The sequence below is a fragment of the Nycticebus coucang genome, chromosome 22, assembly GCF_027406575.1.
Source record: "Nycticebus coucang isolate mNycCou1 chromosome 22, mNycCou1.pri, whole genome shotgun sequence".
Lineage (NCBI taxonomy): Eukaryota > Metazoa > Chordata > Mammalia > Primates > Lorisidae > Nycticebus > Nycticebus coucang.
Window position 1 is genome coordinate 8,079,238 of NC_069801.1, and position 24,069 is coordinate 8,103,306.

Sequence of the window (24,069 nt, forward strand, 5' to 3'; positions counted from 1 at the left end):
CAGAGTCTCACTGTACCGCCCTCGGGTAGAGTGCCGTGGCGTCACACGGCTCACAGCAACCTCTAACTCCTGGGCTTCTGCGATTCTCTTGCCTCAGCCTCCCGAGCAGCTGGGACTACAGGCGCCCACCACAACGCCCGGCTATTTTTTTGTTGCAGTTTGGCCGGGGCTGGGTTTGAACCCGCCACCCTCGGCATATGGGGCCGGCGCCCTACTCGCTGAGCCACAGGCGCCGCCCAGAAATGACTAGTTTTTAATACATTTTTAACATGTTGTTTTTTGTAAACTGTTCAGGAAATCTTCGTTTATCCCAACATGCTCAAGTTAACCTCCTACGTTATCTCCTAGCTTTTTTGTTTTACCTTTCATATCTAGAATTTAAATATCCTGGACTTGAGTTTTTGCGTGTGGTGTGAGGTGAGTTAGGATTAAGAACCCTTCCCCCCACCCCCCGAAGGGTGTGTCCTTATATGTGTGGATCTGTTTCTAGACTTTAATTCTGTTCTGTTTGTTTATCCTTGTACCAATCCTACACTGCCTTAATTATTTTCTGTAGCTTTATGATAAGTCTTCATACCTTGTTGTGTAACTCATTCAAGTTTATTTACATTTTTCAAAAGTGCCTTAGCTATTCTTAACTTTTTGCTTTATTTAACTTAATTCTCACAAAAATTCTGTGAGGTCAGGTAGTTTTGATTTTTATCTCCATTTCACAGATTGGTAAACTCAGAGAAGTAAATTAATTTGCCCAGGGTCATATACCTTTCAAGTGTTGGGGAAGAATCAGAGTCCAGATTAGTCTGATTCTAGACCTAAGCACACCTAAGTGTTTTAGGTATTGCCTCCTTAATCCTAAAACCAGATGACCCCATCAGGGTATTTAATTTGAATGTATTACAGTTTTAAGAAATTTTCATGCTCAAAATCATCCATTTCCAGTTAAAAATCTTATTTTCCAATTACCAAAGGCTACTTTCCTGGTGAGACTCAGAAAAACAAAGCAACCTAAGAGGCTCCTGAATTCCTTCCCCAGCCACAAGTCTGCAGAGGATCAGTTCTGCTCCTCACCTGGAATGGGAGGCCTGAGGTGGTTCCCTGCACCTCTCCAGCTTTAGCTCCTGCCACCACTCCTCTCTGTCCTTGTCTCTCAGGCCACACTTGACTACTTACTTTTTGCTACTAGGCCAAGTTCTTTCGCATAGCTATACGTTTGCTCAGAATGTCCCCTCCCATTCCTGGCCACTTGCTCCTTTTTCTTTAAAAACTTTATCACTTGCCCTGGGAGGCCCTCCAGAGCACCCCCTGGGTTGGGCCTTCCCCTTCTCTGTGCCCCTCATGCTGCCATGCCTCACTGTTCCAGGGTGCAGGTGTCTGTCTTCCTCTACACCATAAGACACTGGGCAGCATTATCACCAGATTCTGCAACTTGAATGGCAGCTTAACAGAGCAGGTATTTGCTGCAAAATCCTGACAGAACTCAGAGAGACTTTGTTTGTGCCATAATTAAATAATAGGCTCTAAGAGAATTTCTCTGAGAGAAATAATTCCTAACAGGTCCATGACACATTTCTTCAGTAGAAGTCCCAAACTGGAAAGCTCAGGGAAAAGATAAAAATACCTGTGTGAGGAGCTTGGCCTTTCAGCTGAGACAGTAATGGGGCTGGATGATTGAAAGGCCACAGTCAATGCCACACACAGTACGGTGGGCTGTGACTTGTGCAAAGACTTTAAGAAGCCAAATACTCAGACGAAGTACACAACTGAACTGACAACAAGGCAGCTTCTTTTTTTTTTTTTGAGACACAGTTTCACTATGTCGCCCTGGGTACAGTGCCGTGGCGTCACAGCTCACAGCAACCTCCAACTCTTGGGCTCAAGCGATTCTCTTGCCTCAGCCTCCCAAGTAGCTGGGACCACAAGTGCCCACCACAACACCCAGCTATTTTTTGTTGAGGTTATCATCATTGTTGTTTAGCTGGCCTGGGCCAGGTTTGAACCTGCCAGCCTCGGTGTATGTGGCTGGTGCCGTAACCACTGTGCTATGGGCAGCAGAGCCAAGGCAGCTTCTTCTGAGAAAATTCCAGAGCTGAGAGCCTGCACCAAGGGTGTGCTTTTCTCACCAGCTTTGAGAGTGATGGCGAAGAGTAGGCAGATTTGGGAATGCATTAGCAAGGGAGGAGCAGTCTGGCAGACGGGGGCACTATCAAGACAATGAGACCTCCACTCCTGTGTGGGTAGAGAGGCCATCCCATGCCTGCCCTGGCTATACGACCCTTGGGCTACTCCAAGTATTCAGTCCTTGGTGCCAGCCCAAGGCAGTGGAGCCCAAACCCTGTGACGTCTTTGAGAACTTCCAGGCTGAGTAAAAGCTCGTTGTTTTTTTCCATTAAGAACGTAAGTTTTATTTTCATAAACATCTCATTCAGGAGCACCGAGCTAACCCTTTCTCACCACCAGCAAAATGAAGAAAAGGAAAAACTGAATTGTATCCAACCCAGCTTTTCCATGTTTTTTCAGTTAATTCCCATTTTTATGGTCAGAGGATTAAAAGAGAAGGGCAGTCCTCCACATTCTCCAAGGTTTTCTTTACTGACTTAGCTATGCTCAAAACAAGGGCTTACTTTTTCCTTCTTTAAGAAATTCAGAATTTAGGACAACATAGGGTTGTGGATATTTTGGACAAACAGATAATCTTTTGGCATGGAAAATACCCTTAATTGGCTATTTTATTTTAAATTGGGGTGGGGGAGTAATTGACATTTGGGCAGCTTAGGCAATTTAAGAAAATCTTCAAAGAAAAGCTTCTGTCTCCAAGTTACGCCTTATGTTAGAAACAAGTTTCTAGAAAACAAATGTCAGAGACCAGCATTCACGCTAAAACCTAGATGCTCCTGATCCAAACTCACACACCCCTCCAACCCTTCCTAAAAGAGATTGCAACATGGAGTCCAAATATGAACAACTGATTCATTTTCTGGCCAGATGGGAAAATCAATTTAAAACATTCTCATGTTTGTACGCAAGAAGCGGCTACTGGGAAAAATGAACAAAAGCCAGCTGGGCCTCCATCAAGCTCTTTCTCTGCTGTGCTGCTATGGGAGCAGGGTCACATGGCATGTTACATGTGATCTGATGGTGCAGAGCACTTCTGTGGCACATGGTTTAAGCTCAGTGACATTTCAAGGCCAGACCATCTTGAAGATGCCCAGGAGTTTAACCAACCTTGTAGGATGCTAACAACTGAAGCCAGGTTTTTCTTTTTTTAAGACAGAGTCTCACTATGTCATCTTTGGTAGAGTGCCGTGGCGTCACAGCTCACAACAACCTCCACTTCAACTCTTGGGCTGAAGTGATTCTCTTGCCTTAGCCTCCCAAGTAGCTGGGACTACAGGCGCCCGCCACAATGCCCAGATATTTTTTTTTTTTTTGCAGTTGTCGTCATTTAGCTGTCCCGGGCGGGGTTCAAACCCGCCACCCTCGGTGTATGTGGCTGGCGCTGTAACCACTGTGCTATAGGCACCGAGCCAAGGCCAGGTTTTTCTAAGTGAAATGAACTCCATGGAGCTAAGGCTGTGGTGCCCAATTGGGCTAGAAATTTGCCAAATGATAGCAGAGACTGGCAGACAGTGCTAATTACAAATTTTTTTTTTTTTTTTAGTCAGAATCTCACTCTGTCACCCTGGGTAGTGTGGTGTGGTGTTATAGCTCATAACAACCGCAAACTTTTGGGCTTGAGCTCTTGCCTCAGTTTCCTGAGTAGTTGGAACTATAGGTGCACGCCACAACACCTGGCTAGTTTTTCTATTTTTAGTAGTGATGGGGTCTTACTCTTGCTCAGGTTGGTCTCAAATTCCTGAGTTCAAGCTATCCTCCTGTCTCGGCCTCTCAGAGTGCTGGGATTACAGGCATGAGCCACTGCATCTGGCCACAAACAGAATCTTGAGCAGAATAACAAGTTGATGTAGGATGTTAGCAATATCCTCACCCCTCAGCAGGCAAAGGAGACTAGTGATGTGAGAAAATAAACCATGATCCACCCAATCCCCTAACTGCTTTTCGAGTTAGAGAAAAAATAATTGGTAACTCCAGCTGTCTGAACAGAAATTACTTTTCTCACTGGAAGGAGCTTTGGGGGATTACAACCTGGAAGGAGACCCATCAGGTGTCCGGCTGGGGTGGGAAGGACGTCCTGAACATCGACAGTGCAAATGACTGCTCCAGGGGCTCTGGAACATGGAAACAGCAACTGCATGTTCCAAAGACAGAGTTACTGTTTTAAGGACACAGGGACGTTTGTATATATTCTTAATGAAAAGGTTACTTTAAGGATGTTTGCTGAAATTCTGTTTTTTATATTTGGTTCCCAAAGAACAGTGTCCTTCAACATATAGTATATGAAAAATTATAATATTCTTGTTTTTCAGATATTCATACATAGAGGAAGATTAATTTCAAATTGCAAACCATATTGTAAACAAAGAAGGCAGTAAGACTCTAGATATGGATTTATTAGGTGATAAGAATTCTTTTCTTTATATTTTTATATATTTCTCAAGTTTGAAACGATCAGCCAAGGATGGGCCTGTTCTCTGTTCAGCCTCAAAACTGACAGAAACGTGGGGGATGCATCCCAGAAGCTTGCCCGGCACTGCTGAGTTTTCATCTCTGCTGTAATCTTCCCACCCTTCCTCAAATGTGAGATGCTAATACTGGTCCTTTCTTTAGGGAAGGGGAAAGTAAGTAAAAAGAGACAACTGTGAAAACCCTGTCGATATAAACTATGAAGTCTTTTTTGACTTCCTGCCAGATTGACTCTATTCTTCTATTTCTAGAACTTTTCTGAGTTAGGAAATTTCAAATGTGAGACAGCATCAGATCTCAGTTGAGTAAGGATTTTGTAAAACATTGAATGATGACTGGAGGAAGGAATAACCAGCCTGGTAGAGAAGTACCTTCAGCAGGATGCCAGAAGAGACCAGCCCGTCATATAAGCAGCATGGGACCACGTCAACAAGCCTCCCTGGGCCAGCAGAGAGGCTTATTCCCATCCGGCTGTCTACCTTACCCTCACCCCATGGTTACATAACCTTTAGAATGGAATCTGGAAATTCCTCTGACCCTGCCCTGCTTGCTGATAGAGCTGAGCCAATGGCTGGCAGGGGCACAATCTAATAGGGAAACTGGAAACAAATTCCCAGCCCTCTTGTCTCAGCCCAGAGACTGTGCAGGCAAGGAAAGAAAGACTCGCCCCTGCTTCCCTCCCCCCTCCTCTGGCCTAAGTTTACACTGACTTCACCCAACAGGCACCTGACCCTCCCAGATGAGCTGGGAGGGACTAAAGCCCCATGCGGCCATGGCAGGGGTGGAGGTGCAGGCAGCAAACAATATTTAAGATGCTGACTTGTAAAGCATTCAGGCTTGGGAAGGAAAACTATAGGATATCCATTAAGTTCCAGTTTCAGAAACTGAAGATTTGGGAAGGGCTAAGAAGGAGCAAGGAAAGAAAGAAAACAAGTGGGGAGACCATCCGAGTGAGAATATAAGGCAGAGTGTGCTGCAGCTTTGCAGACTTCAGCGGGGCATATCCAGATTCTCCTGAAGGAAGAGCCTTCCTCAGCCTGGCCCACGAAAGATGCTGAAAAAGACTTTCTCAGCTGCGACCTGGCTCTGCATTTTCATCATGGCCTTTGTCAGCCACCCAGTGTGGCTGCAGAAGCCCCCTAAGCGTAAGACACCTGCACAGCTCAAACTGGCTGCCTGCTGTGAGGAGGTAAAGGAGCTCAAGGCCCAGGTCGCCAACCTCAGCAGCCTGCTGAATGAACTGAGCAAGAAGCAGGAGCGGGACTGGGTCAATGTGGTCATGCAGGTGATGGAGCTGGAGAGCAACACCAAGCGCGTGGAGTCACGGCTCACGGACGCCGAGAGCAAGTTCTCCGAAATGAACAACCAGATCGACATCATGCAGCTGCAGGCAGCGCAGACTGTCACACAGACCTCGGCAGGTAAGGATCTACCTTTGCGCTACTCACCACCTCCCCATCAAACAGCGCGTGTCTCCCATAAACGGTGCTGCTTCTAGACAATCTGGTTATCACAACCATTACCAGGCTGCTCGGGGGGCATACTTTTCCTTTAGTAAAGGCTTATGAAGTATTTCTTTTTATTGCTACTGTTCTGTAAATTTACCCAGTACCTTCACAGGTCTCTTTTATTCACATAATGTTTCGGCAGATTAGGAAGGTATGAGTTACTGGCTCAGAGCACTGAGAGATGGCGTGCTTTGCTCCAAGTCACACAGCAAGCCTCAGACACAGGGTTCAAGTCTCCTTTGTTGGTGTAGCTATGCCACTTTCTCACCAAGAGCTGAGAGGCTGTGCCACAAGGAATCCCAGGAGTCAGGAATGAACACCAAACTACAACATCTGAGGCTTTGGAAGAAAGGTCTTGCCGAAAACAGTCCTCTGGTATCCCTAAGATTTAGCGGGAATGGGCACTAACGGGATTTTGTGTCCTCTCTCTACAAATGTAATTCTTCTCGCTGGCTCAGAATGAAATGTGGCAACACCATCTGCAGCCGCCTGAGGAACCCTTTGTGTTCGGGAAAGAACAGACTTTTCTAGGCTCCTCAATTCTGATATTTCTATTTGTTTCCATGGTCTCAAAATTTTCCACAATATAAGAAAAAAGTAAATCCAGGGCTGAAATAAAGACTTTCAACAGGTCCAAAATAAGATCCATTCAATGTTCAGAAACTGAATTAATTTTCAGTTTCTGCTTAGCTCGGCTCAGATGGGCTACTGTAAATGTACTGTTTAGATAGAAATTTGCTTTTCTGAAATTATCAGGAAAATACTAGTTGTAAGGAGTATATCCTACAGAGATGTCATTTTTTACTGATATAAAAACTGTTGGTCCCAATATAAACCAAGTCAGGAACAAAGACATCATTAGCCTCTAACAAGTGAGGCACTGGTTTACCTTCAAATTAAAAAGGAACATGAACCTATGCTAGAAAATTCTATTATCTAAACCAATGTGCACAAACTTCTAAGCATGGACTTTCTGACCCTCAATTTGGGATTAGGAAGGTATTCTCAGGCCATTTTCCAGACAAGTGAGTCCTGATTTGTTGTATGAGATGAAACCAGACATGCGGAAGGAAGGCCTTCCGGGCCAGACAGAGGAATCTGACTGTGCCACTTCCTGCCCATCCAAACACAGGGCTTTCTTACCACCCAGTTGGGAGTTTCTTGGGGGTCAGGGGCAGCTCTCCTGATGGGCTCTTACTCTTCTCACCCAGGACACCATTCCTTATTTTGCTTCTCTAGACCAGGTGTGGGTCACCTGTATACTCTCTAAGCAGGTAGCCCCTTAAAGAAAGCAGCAAGCCGACGCTTTCACCAGTAACAGGAAAGGAAGAACTGTGCTGGCAAAGGCAGCTGCACCCCGTTTCCCTCCTCCAGTATCCTCTGTGGGGGCACCAGCGGCAACTCCATGGTGGCAGCGTGTTACCATCTGTCACCTCTGTGCTCTGTAAGGTGCCAGTACAAGTGGTCACCAAGAAAGCATCCCAAGCCACACAGGGTGGGAATCCTTGCTCAGAAAGTAAGGGCTCCATTCTCTGAATCCTGTCAGAAAAGGCTGTCTCTTCCTTGGCACCCTTGGATATGTAGAACAAGGAGACAAAACCCTGCAGAAAGCAGTAGTCCCAGGAGCAGCCAGGGAAGCATTTAAATCTGCCTATTTAATGGAAGGCCTCAAGGATGTTTTTGCTTTCTTTTGGGGATTTAGTTTTGGGGGAGGGAGGGAAGAAAAAGTCCTAAACTCTATATCCGTTACTTAGGGTCCCAGTTGGCAGTAGCCACTACCTCTGGAAAAAACCCACAACAAACCCAGACTATGAGCTACTCATGACTTACCACTAATAGAGGTGGCTGGCTGAGAAGTCTAATCTATTCAACAAGAGTATCTGCAGTGGCCCTCACACACGGTAACATTTCTGGAATGCATGGCCTAGGATAGTCGCAGGAGAATTTATCTCTCAGTCTACCCTGAAGCCAGCTGTCTGAATGTCGTGCTGCTTCCTCATCCCTTTGCCCCCCACCAGGGAAGCCCAAACATGCTCCCTCTTGGTCTCCTGACGTCCACCTCTCTCAAATCCACACATTGCTGGGTAACTAACTCCGTGGGGATCTTTGAGCAGAGATGGAGTCTCAGTTTCTAAACATTCGATTCAGAAGGAGCAGGAATGCCCTGCTTGCCATGAGTCTAAGTCCGCTTGGTCACCCCACATTCGCTCCTTTGCAGACGCCATCTATGACTGCTCTTCCCTCTACCAGAAGAACTACCGCATCTCTGGTGTGTACAAGCTTCCTCCTGATGACTTCCTGGGCAGCCCTGAGCTAGAGGTGAGGTCATTACAGCCACTGCCCATGTCCTACCACCTGTCCTCCGCCCCCTTAGAGGGATGGCAGCAGGACGATTCACAGTCTAAAAGGGAAACTCAAAACAGAAGCAAATACACTGAGTACCAGACAGCTACACATACACGCTCAGTTTATGCCACCCAAATCCAGGCCATCTGTTTGATCTCTTCAAATCATTATCAACCAAACACCAAATCTCCTAACATAGATTAGATAAATCCTATAACCACCCATAACTAGTTTAATTTTCTTCTTTAGGGGAGGAGAAAAGAGAGAACAATGAAGGAATCATAACAAAAGTATTTGGATTTTTCCTGTTAAGCTATACATGCACTCATCTCCAGCCCCAGTTTGGATTATTCTTTCTCTGCAAACCAACACGGGGCAGCATTGCTGTCATCGTGAGCCCAGTGCCTATGGGAGTGCACGTACCACTGGCTCTGTGGGGACAGCAGTAGGTTGGGGAACCTGCCCTCAAGCTCCTGCCTCCTGCCTGTCCTGACCAGAGCTCCCCTCTGCCCCAGGTGTTTTGTGACATGGAGACTTCAGGTGGAGGCTGGACCACCATTCAGAGACGCAAGAGTGGCCTTGTTTCCTTCTACCGGGACTGGAAGCAGTACAAGCAGGGCTTTGGCAGCATCCGTGGGGACTTCTGGCTGGGGAACGAGCACATCCACCGGCTCTCCAGACAGCCAACCCGGCTACGTGTGGAGATGGAGGTGAGCATGAGGCCTGCAGCTAGCTCTAGGACAGGACCAGGACTGCCACATTCAGCTGTGCACAGCTCTGGCAGGGGGCCATGCTTATTCAGATTCTCTACACATCTGTGTATTTATTACAATGGCTTTCTTCCAGGTTGTAGGACAGCTGAGGAAAAGTAGGGCTGTGCATAGCATAGGAGAAGGCCTGATCTAGGCCAGAGCAGAGCAAATTCATCAGCTGGCCCAAAATACCAGTATCTTTGCTCTGGCCTGGGACATGAGGTCCTTATTGATACTGGTTGGTGATCACTGTCAAAGGTCTTAAAGTACTCAGCATATCTTCACATTACTCCTATGACCTCACTGAGTGGGATTTGACAAAAACACATGCCTATACCTTGTAGAGAGGGGAGTGAAGGCATACGGGAAGAGACCCCAATCAAGGCCATCTAGTGAGTTGGGATAGATGTTTGACTTAACACCCTTGTTTTCCGATTCTCAGGTTAGTATAGTAGAGGTAAACAAGTAATAAAGTCTTTTTAGATTCACACCTATAAAAAAAAAATGTTTGGCTACGAGCATCTTGGCCATGAAGCTGCAGAGGGAGAAGAGGGGAATGAAGCCTGCTGCATCTTTTCTAAGGCTCTGCTCCTCCCCAACAGGACTGGGAGGGCAACATGCGCTACGCTGAGTACAGCCACTTTATTCTGGGCAATGAATTAAACAGCTATCGCCTCTTCCTGGGGAACTACAGTGGCAATGCGGGGAATGACGCCCTCTTCTATCATAACAACACAGCCTTCAGCACCAAGGACAAGGACAATGACAACTGCTTGGACAAGTGTGCGCAGCTCCGCAAAGGTGAGATTTGGGGAGACAGGGAAGAAAAATTCAGGTATCCCTGATTAATAATCACACCAACTGTACAGCTGGTGTCTGATGTTGGTATTCTTTTTGATACTGACTCTGCTTCCCTACTGTTCAAAAAACGTTACAAAATCCCTGACGTCTGCACGTACTCAGCTTACTAGCACTGATCTGTTTCTTGTGCCAGGTGGATACTGGTACAACTGCTGCACAGACTCCAACCTCAACGGAGTGTACTACCGCCTGGGCGAGCACAACCAGCACCTGGACGGCATCACCTGGTATGGCTGGCATGGCTCCACCTACTCCCTCAAACGAGTGGAGATGAAAATCCGCCCAGAAGACTTCAAGCCCTAAAAAGTGGCTGCTATGGAGCAGGCCTGCAGAAATGGAGACAAATGGAGACGGCAGGAGAGCAGAGGACAGGAGGAGGTTGCTGGAAAGGGTAGGGGTGGGAAATGGCCTATGAGCTCCAATGAAAGAGTATGTCTCTGAAAAGCACAATAAAATCCTATGTACCAAGGGTGTTACAGTAAATGGGTCCTGCCTTTGGGGACTGGACAGAGTGGGATCTCTCTGCTCACATAATATTTTGTGAAAAAAGATCATTGTGAGATCACTTTATCCATTTTCTCTAAGGCTTAGGTTATGTGAGGGCAAAAAACATGGATTTTCTAAGAAGAACCATATTCTTTTTATTCTCAAAGGAAAGGCCTTGAGTGTTAGAGAAAGGAGCAGAAGAGGGTGGTGGACGAGGGGTAGTCTATTTTTAAATCCAGTGAAAATGCCTTTAGTCCACACATTCCTTTTAAAATACAGAAATTGTTCAGCTTGAGGTGAGCTGACCCAGGCTGGACTTTGGGGTACTGGGCTTTGCAATCAGACTCTTTGCTTCTCCCCTGCTCACCTCAATCAGGTACAGTGCTGGAAGGCAGGGCGTACCAACAGGAGGGGGGCAGAGAGGCCTGCATGGACCCCTGTACAAAACTGCCTTCAATATTCATAGTCGGGACAGATACATCTATTTTTATTTACTATGTAAGGAACAAGCTCAAGGAGCTTCCTTTTTTATCCTGTCTATGAAAAAAAAAATGGTTGAAATGAAGGTAGACAGCACTCTGGTTAATAATTCATGTTGTATATAAGCATTTTGCTTTGTAAAAATAAAATACTGTAGTTTTGTTTTAAATGTTCAGAGTTTCTTTTGTTTCTACATTAAACACCTTCAAAACTTTGAGTTTTTTCTGTTTTAGTTCTTACCATTATTACGGTTTAGAGCTATGGTCTCTAACCCCTGGGCATAGACCGTTATCAGTCCTGTACTATCAGGAACCAGGGTGCACAGCAGGAGGTGAGCAGCGGTGAGCAAGCAAAGCTTCCTCTGTGTTTATAACTGCTCTCCACCCTGCGCATCACAGCCTGAGCTCTGCCTCCCATCACATCAGCAGAGCATTAGATTCTCACAGGAGCATGGACCCTCCCATAAACGGCGCATTCAAGGGATCTAGGCTGAGCTCCCCTTATGAGAATCTAATGCTTCTCCCTTCCCCATCTATGGAGAAACTGTCTTTCATGAAACCAGTCCCTGATGCCAAAAGGTTGGGGATCACTGATTTAAAGCACAGTAAAAAATAAAGTAAAAAAATCAGAGAATGAGCAGTGAGAAAGAGACTGAGTGTGTTTTAGTTTTCAGGGAAACTGAGGAAGCAGCAGGAAACCAAAAAGGTGAGAGATAAAAAGGCAGCAGTTGCTGGCTTGGCACCTGTGGCTCAAGCGGCGAAGGCGCCAGCCACATACACCTGAGCTGGCGGGTTCAAATCCAGCCTGGGCTCGCCAAACAACAATGATAGCTGCAACCAAAAAACAGCCGGGCGTTGTGGAGGGCGCCTGTAGTCCAGCTACTTGGGAGGAGGAGGCAAGAGAATCGCTTGAGCCCAGGAGTTGGAGGTTGCTGTGAGCTGTGATGCCACAGCACTCTACCCAGGGTGACAGCTTGAGGCTCTGTCTCAAAACAAACAAAACAAAAAGGCAGCAGTCTGGGACGTGATCAAGACTTGGAAACCATGGAGGCCATTGCCACTACTTAGTTTCAAAATACTCTGCAAACAAACACGCCTACTAGAAAAGTAGTAAACGTAAACATACAGAGGGAAAATATTTTCAACCATAATAAGAGTCAAGTAATTGTGACCTTTAGGAAGTCATTTTCCCTTTCCAAAAAGAATCACCCCCCCTGAGCCAGTTAGCAGACGTTATACTTAGTATTTCTATTGTACCTACAGTACTTGGATTGCTGGGAACCTTAGGGATTTTCAAAGACATAAAGTGTGAACAATTACACCAGAGGACCACTCATGGGATTTCAGGGCTTCTCATGGGACAGATACTCAAACAGAAACTCCCAGGCAGGCAGGAGCATCTGGAATGCTCAGCACCATACTGCTACGAAAAAGAAGAGAAAAACACCAGGGGCTTAAAAGGAGCAAAGAGAGCAAGATGCCTACGGCAAATGTAACTAATAATTTCTTCTCTCATCTCCTATATACCCCCTGACCAAAAATACTGAGGTTTTTACACCAACCTTTATGGTTTCCTTCATACTTTTGGGATAAACTTCTCAGAGTGGGGACAGAGGGAAAAGAACGCACAGAACATCCCCAACCACTTCACCTGCAGTGAAGCTAATTCCAGCGGTACTGACATTTCTGAAGCGCCTGTTCTGGTGGAGGCTGATGACAAGAGGTACTGAGGATTCAGACAGGAAAGCATAGCACAGTCTCCGACCCCAAAGAGGACAGAACCACCAGGAACCGAAGTGTTGCTCTTGAAGGTAAAGAAAGTTTTGTTCTGACCAGATCCCTTAAGGTATGTGAGAGAAGGTAGTACACAAAAGAGCGCCATGCGAGAGAAACGGACAGACCAAGATGGGTGTGTGCAGTGACTGGTGCCTGTGGTCCCAAAGTGAGAGGACTGCCTGAGGCCAGGAGTTCAAGGCCAGCCTGGGCAATACAGCGAGAGCTCTGTCTCTTTAAATAAAAGATAAATCAGCCTGACAGGCAACTGTTAGTGCTGCGTGTCCACTGGGCCCTGTTTTGATTTTTTTTTTTTTATTGTTGGGGATTCATTGAGGGTACAATAAGCCAGTTACACTGATTGCAATTGTTAGGTAAAGTCCCTCTTGCGATCATGTCTTGCCCCCATAAAGTGTGACACACACTAAGGCCCCACCCCCCTCCCTCCATTCCTCTTTCCTGTTTCGATTTTTAATTTTGCAGATGTTTCAATCAGTAAAACCTTATACAGGGTATCCGTAAAGTTCATATGCAATTTACTATGTTAAACTATCTTAAATTGTACAGGAATTTTATGTCCACCCTGAATAAGGGGATTCTGTGTCAGGGGCTGGGCAGTGAAAGCATCCCTCTTTGATGAGATCCTCTGTTTTATTTGGGGCAGAGAAACAAAAGCAGGCCCGCAGATCTCACCCTGATGCTCTGGCCTAGCCAACTAAAAGCCAGAGGGTGCACATGTGTGTTGCCCAATCAATAATCAAATACTCACTTAATCCTCTCTTCCCCTAAGAAGCAATTATATTCACTAATATGTGTGCTTGAGGAGACAGGAGTACTTTATACTATTTCAATATTTGCCCTGGGTTGGGGATTAGACATGGGATTTGATTTCTCCTGGAGCACATAGGTAAAACAATCAATAGGTTAGAAGACAGACTGAACTAGCAGCAAGAGAACAATATTGTCAGCAAAAATAGCTTTTAAAAACAAAAACAAAAAATAGAAAAAGGGTGGCGCCTGTGGCTCAGTGGGTAGGGCGCCAGCCCCATATACCAAGGGTGGTGGGTTCGAACCCGGCCCCAGCCAAACTGCAACAAAAAATAGCTGGGCGTTGTGGCGGCTCCTGTAGTCCCAGCTACTCAGGAGGCTGAGGCAAGAGAATCGCCTAAGCCCAGGAGTTGGAGGTTGCTGTGAGCTGTGACACTACATCACTCTACTGAGGGCAATAAAGTGAGACTGTCTCAAAAAAAAAAAAAAAAAAGAAAGAAAAAGTTGCACAAAGATGTTTTTTGTGAAGGGTTACCCTGATTATTTTAGAAAGAATTTAAGGTAGTTAACTCAAATGTATGTATTACAATAAACTCTAAAAATATAGACAAATTGGTGAAGAGAAAATAAAAGCAGGAAAAATAAAATAAAGCTCAGGGAGAAGAGTTAGTAGTCAAAACAGGTTAAGATGTCTATAATTTGTGGGAGGTGGGCCAGGAATTTATCTGTGAGCTCTCTAGTAGCCACTGTGAAGAAGGGAATTCAATCTATTACTGAAGAGTGATGTCCCCAAGACTGGAGCAAAGTAGTGGCTAAGGCACCTAGAACCACCAGTGGTCTGGCCCCCTGGGAAGAGTTCCCGTCAGGCTGGCCACAGGGCTGAGGGGCCTCGTGAGCAGCTTTCTTAGTAGCAGCTTTGCTCGTGTTGTTTCTTAAAACTTTCTTCAGGGAAGATGATGATAATAACACCACAACAGGGCTTAGGAAAAGCAGTTTTACAAAATTAGAAGTAAAAGCTGCAAATTGAAACAAAAAAGAAAGGTGTTGGGAAGATACACATGACCAGCCAACCGCAGGGAGGCAGAGCTGTGCACTGAGTTGACTCAGCTGAGGAAACCTGGAACCCGAGCGCACTGGCTTTCCCACAGAATAGCAGCACTGCAACAAAAGCCAAGACCAACCTGCAGGGAATTCTGAGCACTTACTTGCAATTTCATTTGTTTAAGAAGCTACATGACCTTCCTGGGTACTTTTTCTGTCCTCTATCTTTATGTTTCTATGGTCATTTCAAATATAGGGAAACAGCAAAGGTGGGTTGAGGGAGAGTTCAGATAGGTCTCAAATAGAAAAAGGTTAGCAAGGAAATGAATAAGCAAAGTGAGTTACTTGATACTGAGGTTTTCATACTCACAGTTACCCGATTTTCTTTTCTTTTCTTTTTTTTTTTTTGTAGAGACGGAGTTTCACTTTACTGCCCTCGGTAGAGTGCCGTGGCGTCACATGGCTCACAGCAACCTCCAGCTCTTGGGCTTATGTGATTCTCTTGCCTCAGCCTCCCGAGCAGCTGGGACTACAGGTGCCCGCCACAACGCCCAGCTATTTTTTTGTTGTTGCAGTTTGGCCGGGGCTGGGTTTGAACCCACCACCCTTGGCATATGGGGCTGGCGCCCTACTCACTGAGCCACAGGTGCCGCCCCATAGTTACCCGATTTTCTATTAGTTATTATGTGAGGCTGCATTCCTTAAGCCGGAGATGAAGAAGAAATGCAGGCTTTTCACATTTACTATGCTTAGTGTGAAACTGAAGCATGCCTCATAGGATGGCATGGTTATAATGGTTCCTACACAGCATTTTAGAAATCAATATTCTCTCAAAGTCCAATTTATTTGGGCAGAAATAGAATTCTATTTCTACCTCTGAGTCACTTTTTACAGTGTTTAAAGGAAGACTTTTCATTTCACTCTGCAGTGAAATGAAGAACCATGTTAACATTTACATGAAGATAATTAGATCCCAGAGTTAATTTTCTCTGATAATCTTTAGAGGAAGCAAACAGTTCTCTGGGATCTGGTGCTAACATTTCCCACTGCTGCTAATTTCATAACAGCAGAAAATTTATTAAACAACCTATTTTTTCCATACCCAGAAGACTCAAAACCATCTTATGAGAGGAGAGACATAACCAAATCAGAGAAAAGATGATCAGATCTCAGACTTTGCTCTGCCTTTGATGTTGACAAAACTCCAGAGAAGGAAGACTCAGCGCCAATTGAATTAGTGAATAAAACCCCACCTTGCCTTGGAGCAGCCTTTGAGTCCCGGGAACCAGCACAACCTACTCCAGCCCTAGAGGGTACTATCTAACTCAGACACGAAATCCATCTTTCCTAGGTTGCTGTGCCATAGAATTGCTTCTGAACTAATTTCATTGGGACAAGAAAGTACAAGTTGGAAAACAATAGGAGCCCAGGTGGTAAGGGTCAACAGAATGACAATTCTGGCTAGACTACTGGGGAGAGCCATCTGCAACCACATGTCGTTTATTATTATTATTTTTTTTTGTTAGTTTGGCCGGGGCTGGGTTTGAACCCGCCACCCTCGGCATATGGGGCCGGCGCCCTACTCACTGAGCCACAGGCGCCGCCCAGCCACATGTTATTTAAACGTGCTGGCCAGACCTGAAGGCAGATTTCACAGAGCAGAAGCCTCCCAGTGACTCCAGTGAAGTGGCACCAGGCAGTGAGAAAGACAGGTCCTTTTGGATGAAGGCAGCAATTACAAAGGGCCATGGCCTACCTGATGAGAGATTCTAGAATGGCAGGGGTGGCACCTTTCTGGAACTCCAGTTCTTTATAGTGTAGTGCTTTGGCATATGCTCGGCACTTGGCAGCTCTTTCACCCAGCAGAACAATGCCATTGTCGTCTCTCAGTGGCAGGGGGCCCTACAGGAGAGCAAAACCCCACACATAGGAAAATGGCAGACGGGACACAAACAAGAGAGGGCTGCACAGATGCTTCTCCCTCCCCCCAGCTGCTTCCCTGACAGCCTCTGTATGGACAAAGGGAGACTCTCACCTTGTCACTGTGTTCCATGAATTCAGCCAAGTTTAAGAGGGTTTGTGTGACTTCGGCAATGTCCTGAGAGGTGAGGGCCAACTCGATGCTTCTGATGAGCTCATCCTGCTGGTCTTCATTCAGTTCAGACCAGCAAGACACAAACGCAGCATTGAAGAGATCCCTGAAGGCAGAAAGGAGTGGAAAAAGATGTTGGAATCACCTCTCACGCTTCTGCCTGGTGCTGCACAGTCACACCTATCAATTGGCTTCTGATATCACTGATTTCAGTCATGCAGACCAGTGCTGTCCAAGAAAACTTGCTGGAAATGGTCTCTATCTTGCCCATCCAATATGGTAGCCACTGGTCATTAAGCACTTGAACTACAGCAAGTATGAATAAGGAACCAAATACCAAATTTTGCTTAATTTTAATTAACTCAAAATAACTACACATACCTAGTGACTACTGTATCTCCCACTGCACTACAGATATTGCAATATATGGGGACTGTGTAGGAATAGGGGAGAGGAGCAGACCAGGAAAAAGTAAATAAATGTCTACCAGAAAAATCTGGAAAATATGGAAGAAAATAAAGGAGAAAACAATCACTCCTTGCCTGAGAGATGACATTGCTATATATTTCTTAATCTGTATCCTATCTATATATATTTTAATTTTTTTTATTAAAACATAGCTGTATACATGAATGCTTTTTAATTAATTTTTAATTTAGTATTCCATTTTATTTATTTATATTATACTATAAATCTTTCACATGCGTTAAAATTTTTACAAACCAAAATTTTAATGACTATTTAAGATTTACTCCTTAAAACATTTTTTATGGCAAATTCTATTTTCCTAAGAAGGCTGCAACAGTATCTCCTGTTCCATATACTCTTCTAGAATCTTGCTCCTTCCCCAGAGCCTGAATAAGGCTTCATGACTGCTTTGCACAGCAGAGTAAGGCAGAAGTGATGTCACGAGACTACCAAGGTCAGGTCATGAAAATATTCTACCTTGTTCTCTTGGGGCACTCCCTCTTAAGCTTTTGCGAGAAGTCCCAAGCAATCCTTGGAGTAATTCCAAATGAAGAAACCAAGGTCCCCAGCCAGGGCTGAGTTCCCAGCTGATATCACTTGGAGAAGCAAGCTGTCCCCACAAGTCGTCCCAAATTGCAGAATCAAGAACAAAATAAGTGACTGTTGTTTTTTTGGCCCACTAAGTTTTGGTGCATTTGTAATGCGGCAATAAATAATTAGAATATCATTATTATTGGAAATAGGTTATGTTCAACTATTACATAGTTGTTTTCAGAGTTGTAAATAACTTTTTTTTTTGAGACAGAGCCTCAAGCTGTTGCCCTGGCCTAGGTAGAGTGCTGTGGCATCATAGCTGACAGCAACCTCCAACCTCCAACTCCTGGGCTCAAGCAATTCTTAGCCTCCCAAGTAGCTGGGAGGCACCCGCCACAATGCCTGGCTATTTTTTAGTTGTAGTTGTCATTGTTTGGCAGGCCTGGGCTGGATTTGAACCTGCCAGCTCTGGTGTATGTGGCTGGCGCCTAAGCCGCTCGAGCTACAGGCGCTGAGCCGTAAATAACTTTTTAATTAAAATTTTGGAAACTAAGAAAAGAGTTTTTTTGTGGTCTACTAGCAAGGTTAAGACGAATGTTTCTCCTGCATATGATCTTGCTCTATGTGCTTTTTTCTTTCTTTTTTTTGTTCCACAAGTTAGTAAAGTTAAATATTAGCTGTTTTGGGCTGGGTGCAATGGCTCATGCTTGTAATCCTAGCACTCTGGGAGGCCAAGGCGGATGGACTGCCTGAATTCACAGGTTCAAGACCAGCCTGAACATGAGCGTGAACATGTCTCTAAAAATAGCCAGGTGTTGTGGGCTGGGGCTACTCAGGAGACTGAGGCAAGAGAATCGCTTGAGCCAAAGAGTTGGAGGTTGCTGTGAGCTATGACATAACAGCACTCTACTGAGGTTGACAAAGTGAACCTGTTTCAAAAAAAATACTAGCCCTTTTATTATTGCCTGTAATAAAACTCATTTGTGGGCATCGCTTACTATGTGTGGATCCTCTCTGTCCCAAGATGAGCTGGGCAGAGGGGGCCCTGACGCACCATACCTGGCCATTGGGTTGTAGGCCTGTGCCAGGGCCCAGCAGGAGCGCAGGGAGGGTGATGAGGAGTCCTTCAGCAGCTCCAGGCTCAGCCGTCTCAGCCACTCCAGCCAGTCATCCTTGGAGACCCTCCTGGCTGCTCCCCAGGCCTATAATCCCACAGGCATAACACAAAACCATCAGTTTCAAGGGCCAATTGTAAAGAGCCCTCATCTATTTAATGACTATTCTACTTCTTTCATTAGCAAAATGATACCTCATGATAAAATTCCTCCAGGGCACAAATACAAAAAAGATATTTAATTAAAAGCCATAAAGCAAGAGCAGCAACCTCTGGAACATACCACAATATAGAAAAAGCCTGTTTTGTAACTCATTTGTGTTGGACTCCATCAGCAAAGCGGGGAGCTTTGCAGACCCAGAATGGATGGACACTGTCACACTCAGGGTGCATTCAACAAGGCCTAATGGCTTTAGCAGCGCATGAAGGGAGCTGGGTATTCTCTGTACCAGCTCATCTGACAGTGAAGGGCCACACACTGGAGGAGGAAAAATGCTCAGGTTCACACTGGTGGAATCGTGGTACAACCAGGTGAGCAGTGAGTCCAAAGCACAAGGCACCGTGGTGGAACATGAAGGAGTTGAACAGATTTAATTTTTACTCTCTAGTCTATCCCCCTCCAACTTTCTTCAAAACTCTGACATCTCCAGGCATCCAGAGTTACTGCCAGGGGCAGTTTAGGCAGGTGGGTGAAAACACTGGGGTTCCAGAGAGGGGTAGTGTAGCGTAGTGGCCAACAGCCACACTCTGGACCACAGCTTGAGTTCTAACCCCAGTCATGAAGCTTATGGGTTCTCTGATCTTTGGCCAGTTACTTCACTCCTTTGTGCTTCAGTTTCCTTGTGTAAAATGAGGATAATGGTTTCTATTCATAGAGTTATCTTAAGTAGTAATTGAATTAATAAATGTAATGAATTTATTAAAAGTGCTTGGCACAAAGTTAGTGAGTGATATGGGTGTGCATGTCTATTTCTCTAAAGTCAGAAACACCTGGCTGGGATCCTGGCTCTGTCACTCAGCAGCTGTAATGACCTGGGCAAACTATGTGTATACTGCGCCTGAGCTTCAGACTGCCTCAGCTAGGGATACTATACCAAAGGAGCCTCACTGGAATACAGGAGCAGAAAATGGTTACTGTTATCAAAATGACACCTATTTGAACTGGCCTAGCCCTAACTACTACATCTTTAATTTTTAAAATATGCTCTTAAAATATTTTTTCAGAAGAACAGGTATGTCAATCCTCCCTACACGGGAGAAATCATGTGAGTTAGAACAGAAGTTTTCAAACTGTGAACTAGTGAAGTGGACCAGGGAGACCTCCATATGCTACACCACTGATACAATTCACATATTTGGCTCCTCCAAATCTGTTCAAATGTGATCCCGGGTGGAGCCCGGTAGGAGGTGTTTGGGGCATGGGGGCAGATCTCTCATGAATGGCTTTGTGCCCACCTGGCAATAACAGGTGAGTTTCCACTTTATTAGTTCATGTGAGAGCGGCTGTTTAACGGAGCCTGGCACCTCTTCCTCTCTCTCTTGCTGCTTCTTGCAAGGTGACATGCCTGCTCTCCTCACTTTCCACCTGGCTTGGAAGCTCCCCGAAGGCCTCACCAGAAGCAGATGCTGGCCATCATGCTTCTTGAACAGTCTGAAGAACGGTGAGCCAAATAAACCTTTTTTTTTTTTTTTGTGGTTTTTGGCCGGGGCTGGGTTTGAACCCGCCACCTCCGGCATATGGGACCAGCGCCCTACTCCTTGAGCCACAGGCGCCGCCTCAAATAAACCTCTTTTCTTCACAAATTATCCAACCTCAGCTATTTCCTTTATATCAACACCAAACAGACTAACCACCCAAACACCACCAACTATTATCTCCCTGGGATAAACTGGAGATTTGCTGCTGCTTCTGAAGAGTCACCAATGAGTGACATTACATAAACTATTATCTTATGCTAAAAACTGAAGTAAAGATGTTACAAGAGACAAACTAAATAATCATCACTGCCCATACAACTCGAATGAGAAGGAAGAGTGAGATGACATAGCTGTCACCTTTTAGACCTGGCTCTGTTGGGTGAAATGGGAACATCAAATCCCTTTCCTTCCACAGGTTTCTGGCTGCTGCTTCTTCTTTTTTTTTTTGAGACAGTCTCATTATGTCACCTTGGGTAGAGTGCCATGGTGTCCTAGCTTACAGCAACCTCAAACTCTTAGGCTTAAGAGATCCTCTTCCCTCAGCCTCCAGAGTAGCTAGGACTACAGGCGCTTGCCACTACACCCAGTTCATTTTTCTGTTTTAGTAGAAACGGCTTCTCACTCTTGCTCAGGCTGATCTCCAACTCCTGAGCTCAAGCAATCCACTGGCTTTGGCCTCCCAGAGTGCTAGGATTATATGCCTGAGCTGCCGCACCCAGCCCCACATCTTTTTTTTTTTTTTTTTTTTGTTGCAGTTTGGCCGGGGCTGGGTTTGAACCCGCCACCCTCGGCATATGGGGCCGGCGCCCTACTCACTAAGCCACAGGCGCTGCCCCGCACATCTTTTATTTTTTTTTTTTGAGACAGAGTCTCACTGTGCTGCCCAGGCAAGAGTGCCACAGCATCAGCCTAACTCATAGCAACCTCAGACTCCTGGGTTCAAGTGATCTTTCTTTCTCAGCCTCCTAAGTAGTTGGGACTATAGGTGTTCACCACAATGCCTGGACAATTTTTCCATTTTTTTTTTTTTTTTTTTATTGTTGGGGATTCATTGAGGGTACAATAAGCCAGTTACACTGATTACAATTGTTAGGTAAAGTCCCTCTTGCAATCATGTCTTGCCCCCATAAAGTGTGACACACACTAAGGCCCCACCCCCCTCCCTCCATCCCTCTTTCTGCTTCCCCCCCATGACCTTAATTGTCATTAATTGTCCTCATATCAAGATTGAGTACATAGGATTAATGCTTCTCCATTCTTGTGATGCTTTACTAAGAATAATGTCTTCCACTTCCATCAATTTTTCCATTTTTAGTAAAGGTGGGGTCTCACTCTTGCTCAGGCTGGTCTCAAACTACTATACTCAAGGGATCCTTCTGCTTTGGCCTCTCAGAGTGCTAAGATACCAGGCATGAGCCACCGCCCTAAGCAAAGGTTCACATGTATAAAATGGGGACAGCAGGCAGCACCTGTAGCTCAGTGGCTAGGGCACCAGCCACATACACTGGGGTTGGCAGGTTCAAACATGGCCCAGGCCTGCCAAAAAATGACAACTACAACAACAATAACAAAAAACAGCTGGGCATTGTGGCGGGCGCCTATAGTCCCAGCTATCTGGGAGGCTGAGGCAAAAGAATCACTTAAGCCCAAGAGTTTGAGGTTGCTGTGAGCTGTGATACCACGGTACTCTACTGAGGGCGACATAATAAGACTGCCTCAAAAAAAAAAAAAATAAATAAAAATGGGGACAGCAATGATAGCACCTAACTCACGGGGTTATCATGAAGATTAAATGAATTAATAAACGTAAAGTGCTTTACAACAGTGCCTGACACAAAGAAAGCACATAATGAACTTTAGTTGTTTTTGTTATCATTGTTGTTAGTATTTGATATATGACAGGAAACAGGTCTTTAAGAGAATAACCAATAGAATGGTGACAGAGATGACAAATTGGTGTTTTGAAAGCTGGTTAAGGCTTGGTGCCTGTGGCTCAAGCGGCTAAGGCGCCAGCCACATACACCTGAGCTGGCGGGTTCGAATCCAGACCGGGCCCGCCAAACAACAATGACGGCTGCAACCAAAAAATAACCAGGCATTGTGGCGGGAGCCTGTAGTCCCAGCTACTTGGGAGGTGGAGGTAGGAGAATCGCTTGAGCCCAGGAGTTGGAGGTTGCTGTGAATTGTGATGCCACAGCTCTCTACCCAGGGCTACAACTTAAGGCTCTGTCTCCAAAAAAAAAAATAGTTCTTATAAATAAATCAACCTTCCTAAAAAAAAAAAAGAGCTGGTTAAACTGATAAATACATCAATCCCTAATTAAAATTACATGATTATGAGCAAGCACCGTTTACTTTTTGATGAAATGGATCTAAGAGTCAGCCGTGGAGGATTTTGCTCAGGGTTTTTGAACTTCATCTATTCTCTCAGGTGACATAATCTAGAGCAGTGATTTTCGACTGGTGTGCCATGAAAAATTTTAAAGATCATTATTTAAATTATTTTTGAAAGAAGTTCAAAGCACAGTAAGTATATTCTTGTCTTTACTGTTCTTTTTTTTTTTTTTGAGACAGTCTCAAGCTGTTGCCCTTGGTAGAGTGCCGTGGCATCACAGCTCATAGCAACCTCAAACTCTTGGATTTAAGCGATTCTCTTGCCTCAGCCTCCCAAGTAGTTGGGACTACAGGCGCCCGCCACAACACCCAGGTATTTTTTTTGTTGTTGCAGTTGTCATTGTTGCCGGGTTTGAACCCGCCAGCCTCGGTGTATGTGGCCGGCGTCCTACCCACGGAACTACAGGCGCCACCTCTACTCTTTTTTTGGATCAACATAATTTAAGTGTGCCACGGAAGTTCAACTATAGGTTTAAGTATGCCATGAGATAAAAATGGCTGAAAATCACTGAATTAGTCTTTCTTTAGTCTGTGTGGCAAAGTTTACGCTTATTTTTTCCAAGACCTGGGTAAAAGGCAAACTTCCTGGAAGCAAACTAGGATAGACTCACTGGGGAACTTCCTAAAGTAGAACAAAGCATCAAAGCAGAGTGAATAGCTGCCTGCTTGGAAGGGCATTCTGAACCTAAGCAGGCTGAAAACATCCGCGTGGAAATGTGTGTGTGGCCTCCCTCAAGTGTGAGGTGTGAGCAGGGTGGTCTCCACGACTGCCTGGGAACACCAAGCAGGTAACTGATGACTGTTTCCTTCTTCCTACAGTCTTAGACCAGCAGAGGGGAAACCCTCAGAAGGGAGCAGCATCACTCCTGACCCAGGAATTGTTCACCAGCTCCATCTTAAATAGGTGCAAATATTTCTTAGCAGTGGTCACCTGACAGCTATGTGGGTGAAGACCCTCGCACAACAGCCAGTAATAACCCAGCCTTCTGAAGCTGGGTGTGAACCCACAGGCACATGGGGCTTGGCCAAAAGAAAACAAGTCTACTGGGACATAGGCCTGCCAGTTCCTTGCCTCTGTAGCTACACACGGAGTGTGGCTGCTGGGGGTCAGCTGCTACTAGACAAAGAGTAACACCACGGTGAAATCCAAACTGGGAGCTGCTTATTGTCACCA

The 24,069-nt window shown here is 45.4% G+C and overlaps 2 protein-coding genes across 4 annotated transcripts in view; one reads left to right on the forward strand and one right to left on the reverse strand.

Annotated features, from left to right (window-relative positions):
- Positions 1-24,069, reverse strand: part of MTOR (mechanistic target of rapamycin kinase) — a 140,352-nt gene that overhangs the window by 71,419 nt on the left and 44,864 nt on the right. For all 3 annotated transcript variants that reach the window (XM_053577336.1, XM_053577334.1, XM_053577335.1), the window contains 3 exons: positions 18,749-18,891; positions 16,631-16,793; positions 16,352-16,497 (listed from right to left, as the gene is read on the reverse strand). In XM_053577336.1, the coding sequence (XP_053433311.1) occupies positions 16,352-16,497; positions 16,631-16,793; positions 18,749-18,891 (452 nt within the window). The remainder of the gene's footprint in view (positions 1-16,351; positions 16,498-16,630; positions 16,794-18,748; positions 18,892-24,069) is intronic.
- ANGPTL7 (angiopoietin like 7) lies at positions 5,287-11,202 on the forward strand. The gene is made up of 5 exons (XM_053577338.1): positions 5,287-6,002; positions 8,308-8,408; positions 8,951-9,145; positions 9,790-9,988; positions 10,182-11,202. The coding sequence occupies exons 1-5, from the start codon at positions 5,633-5,635 to the stop codon at positions 10,349-10,351; spliced, it is 1,035 nt and encodes a 344-aa protein (XP_053433313.1). The 5' UTR covers positions 5,287-5,632; the 3' UTR covers positions 10,352-11,202.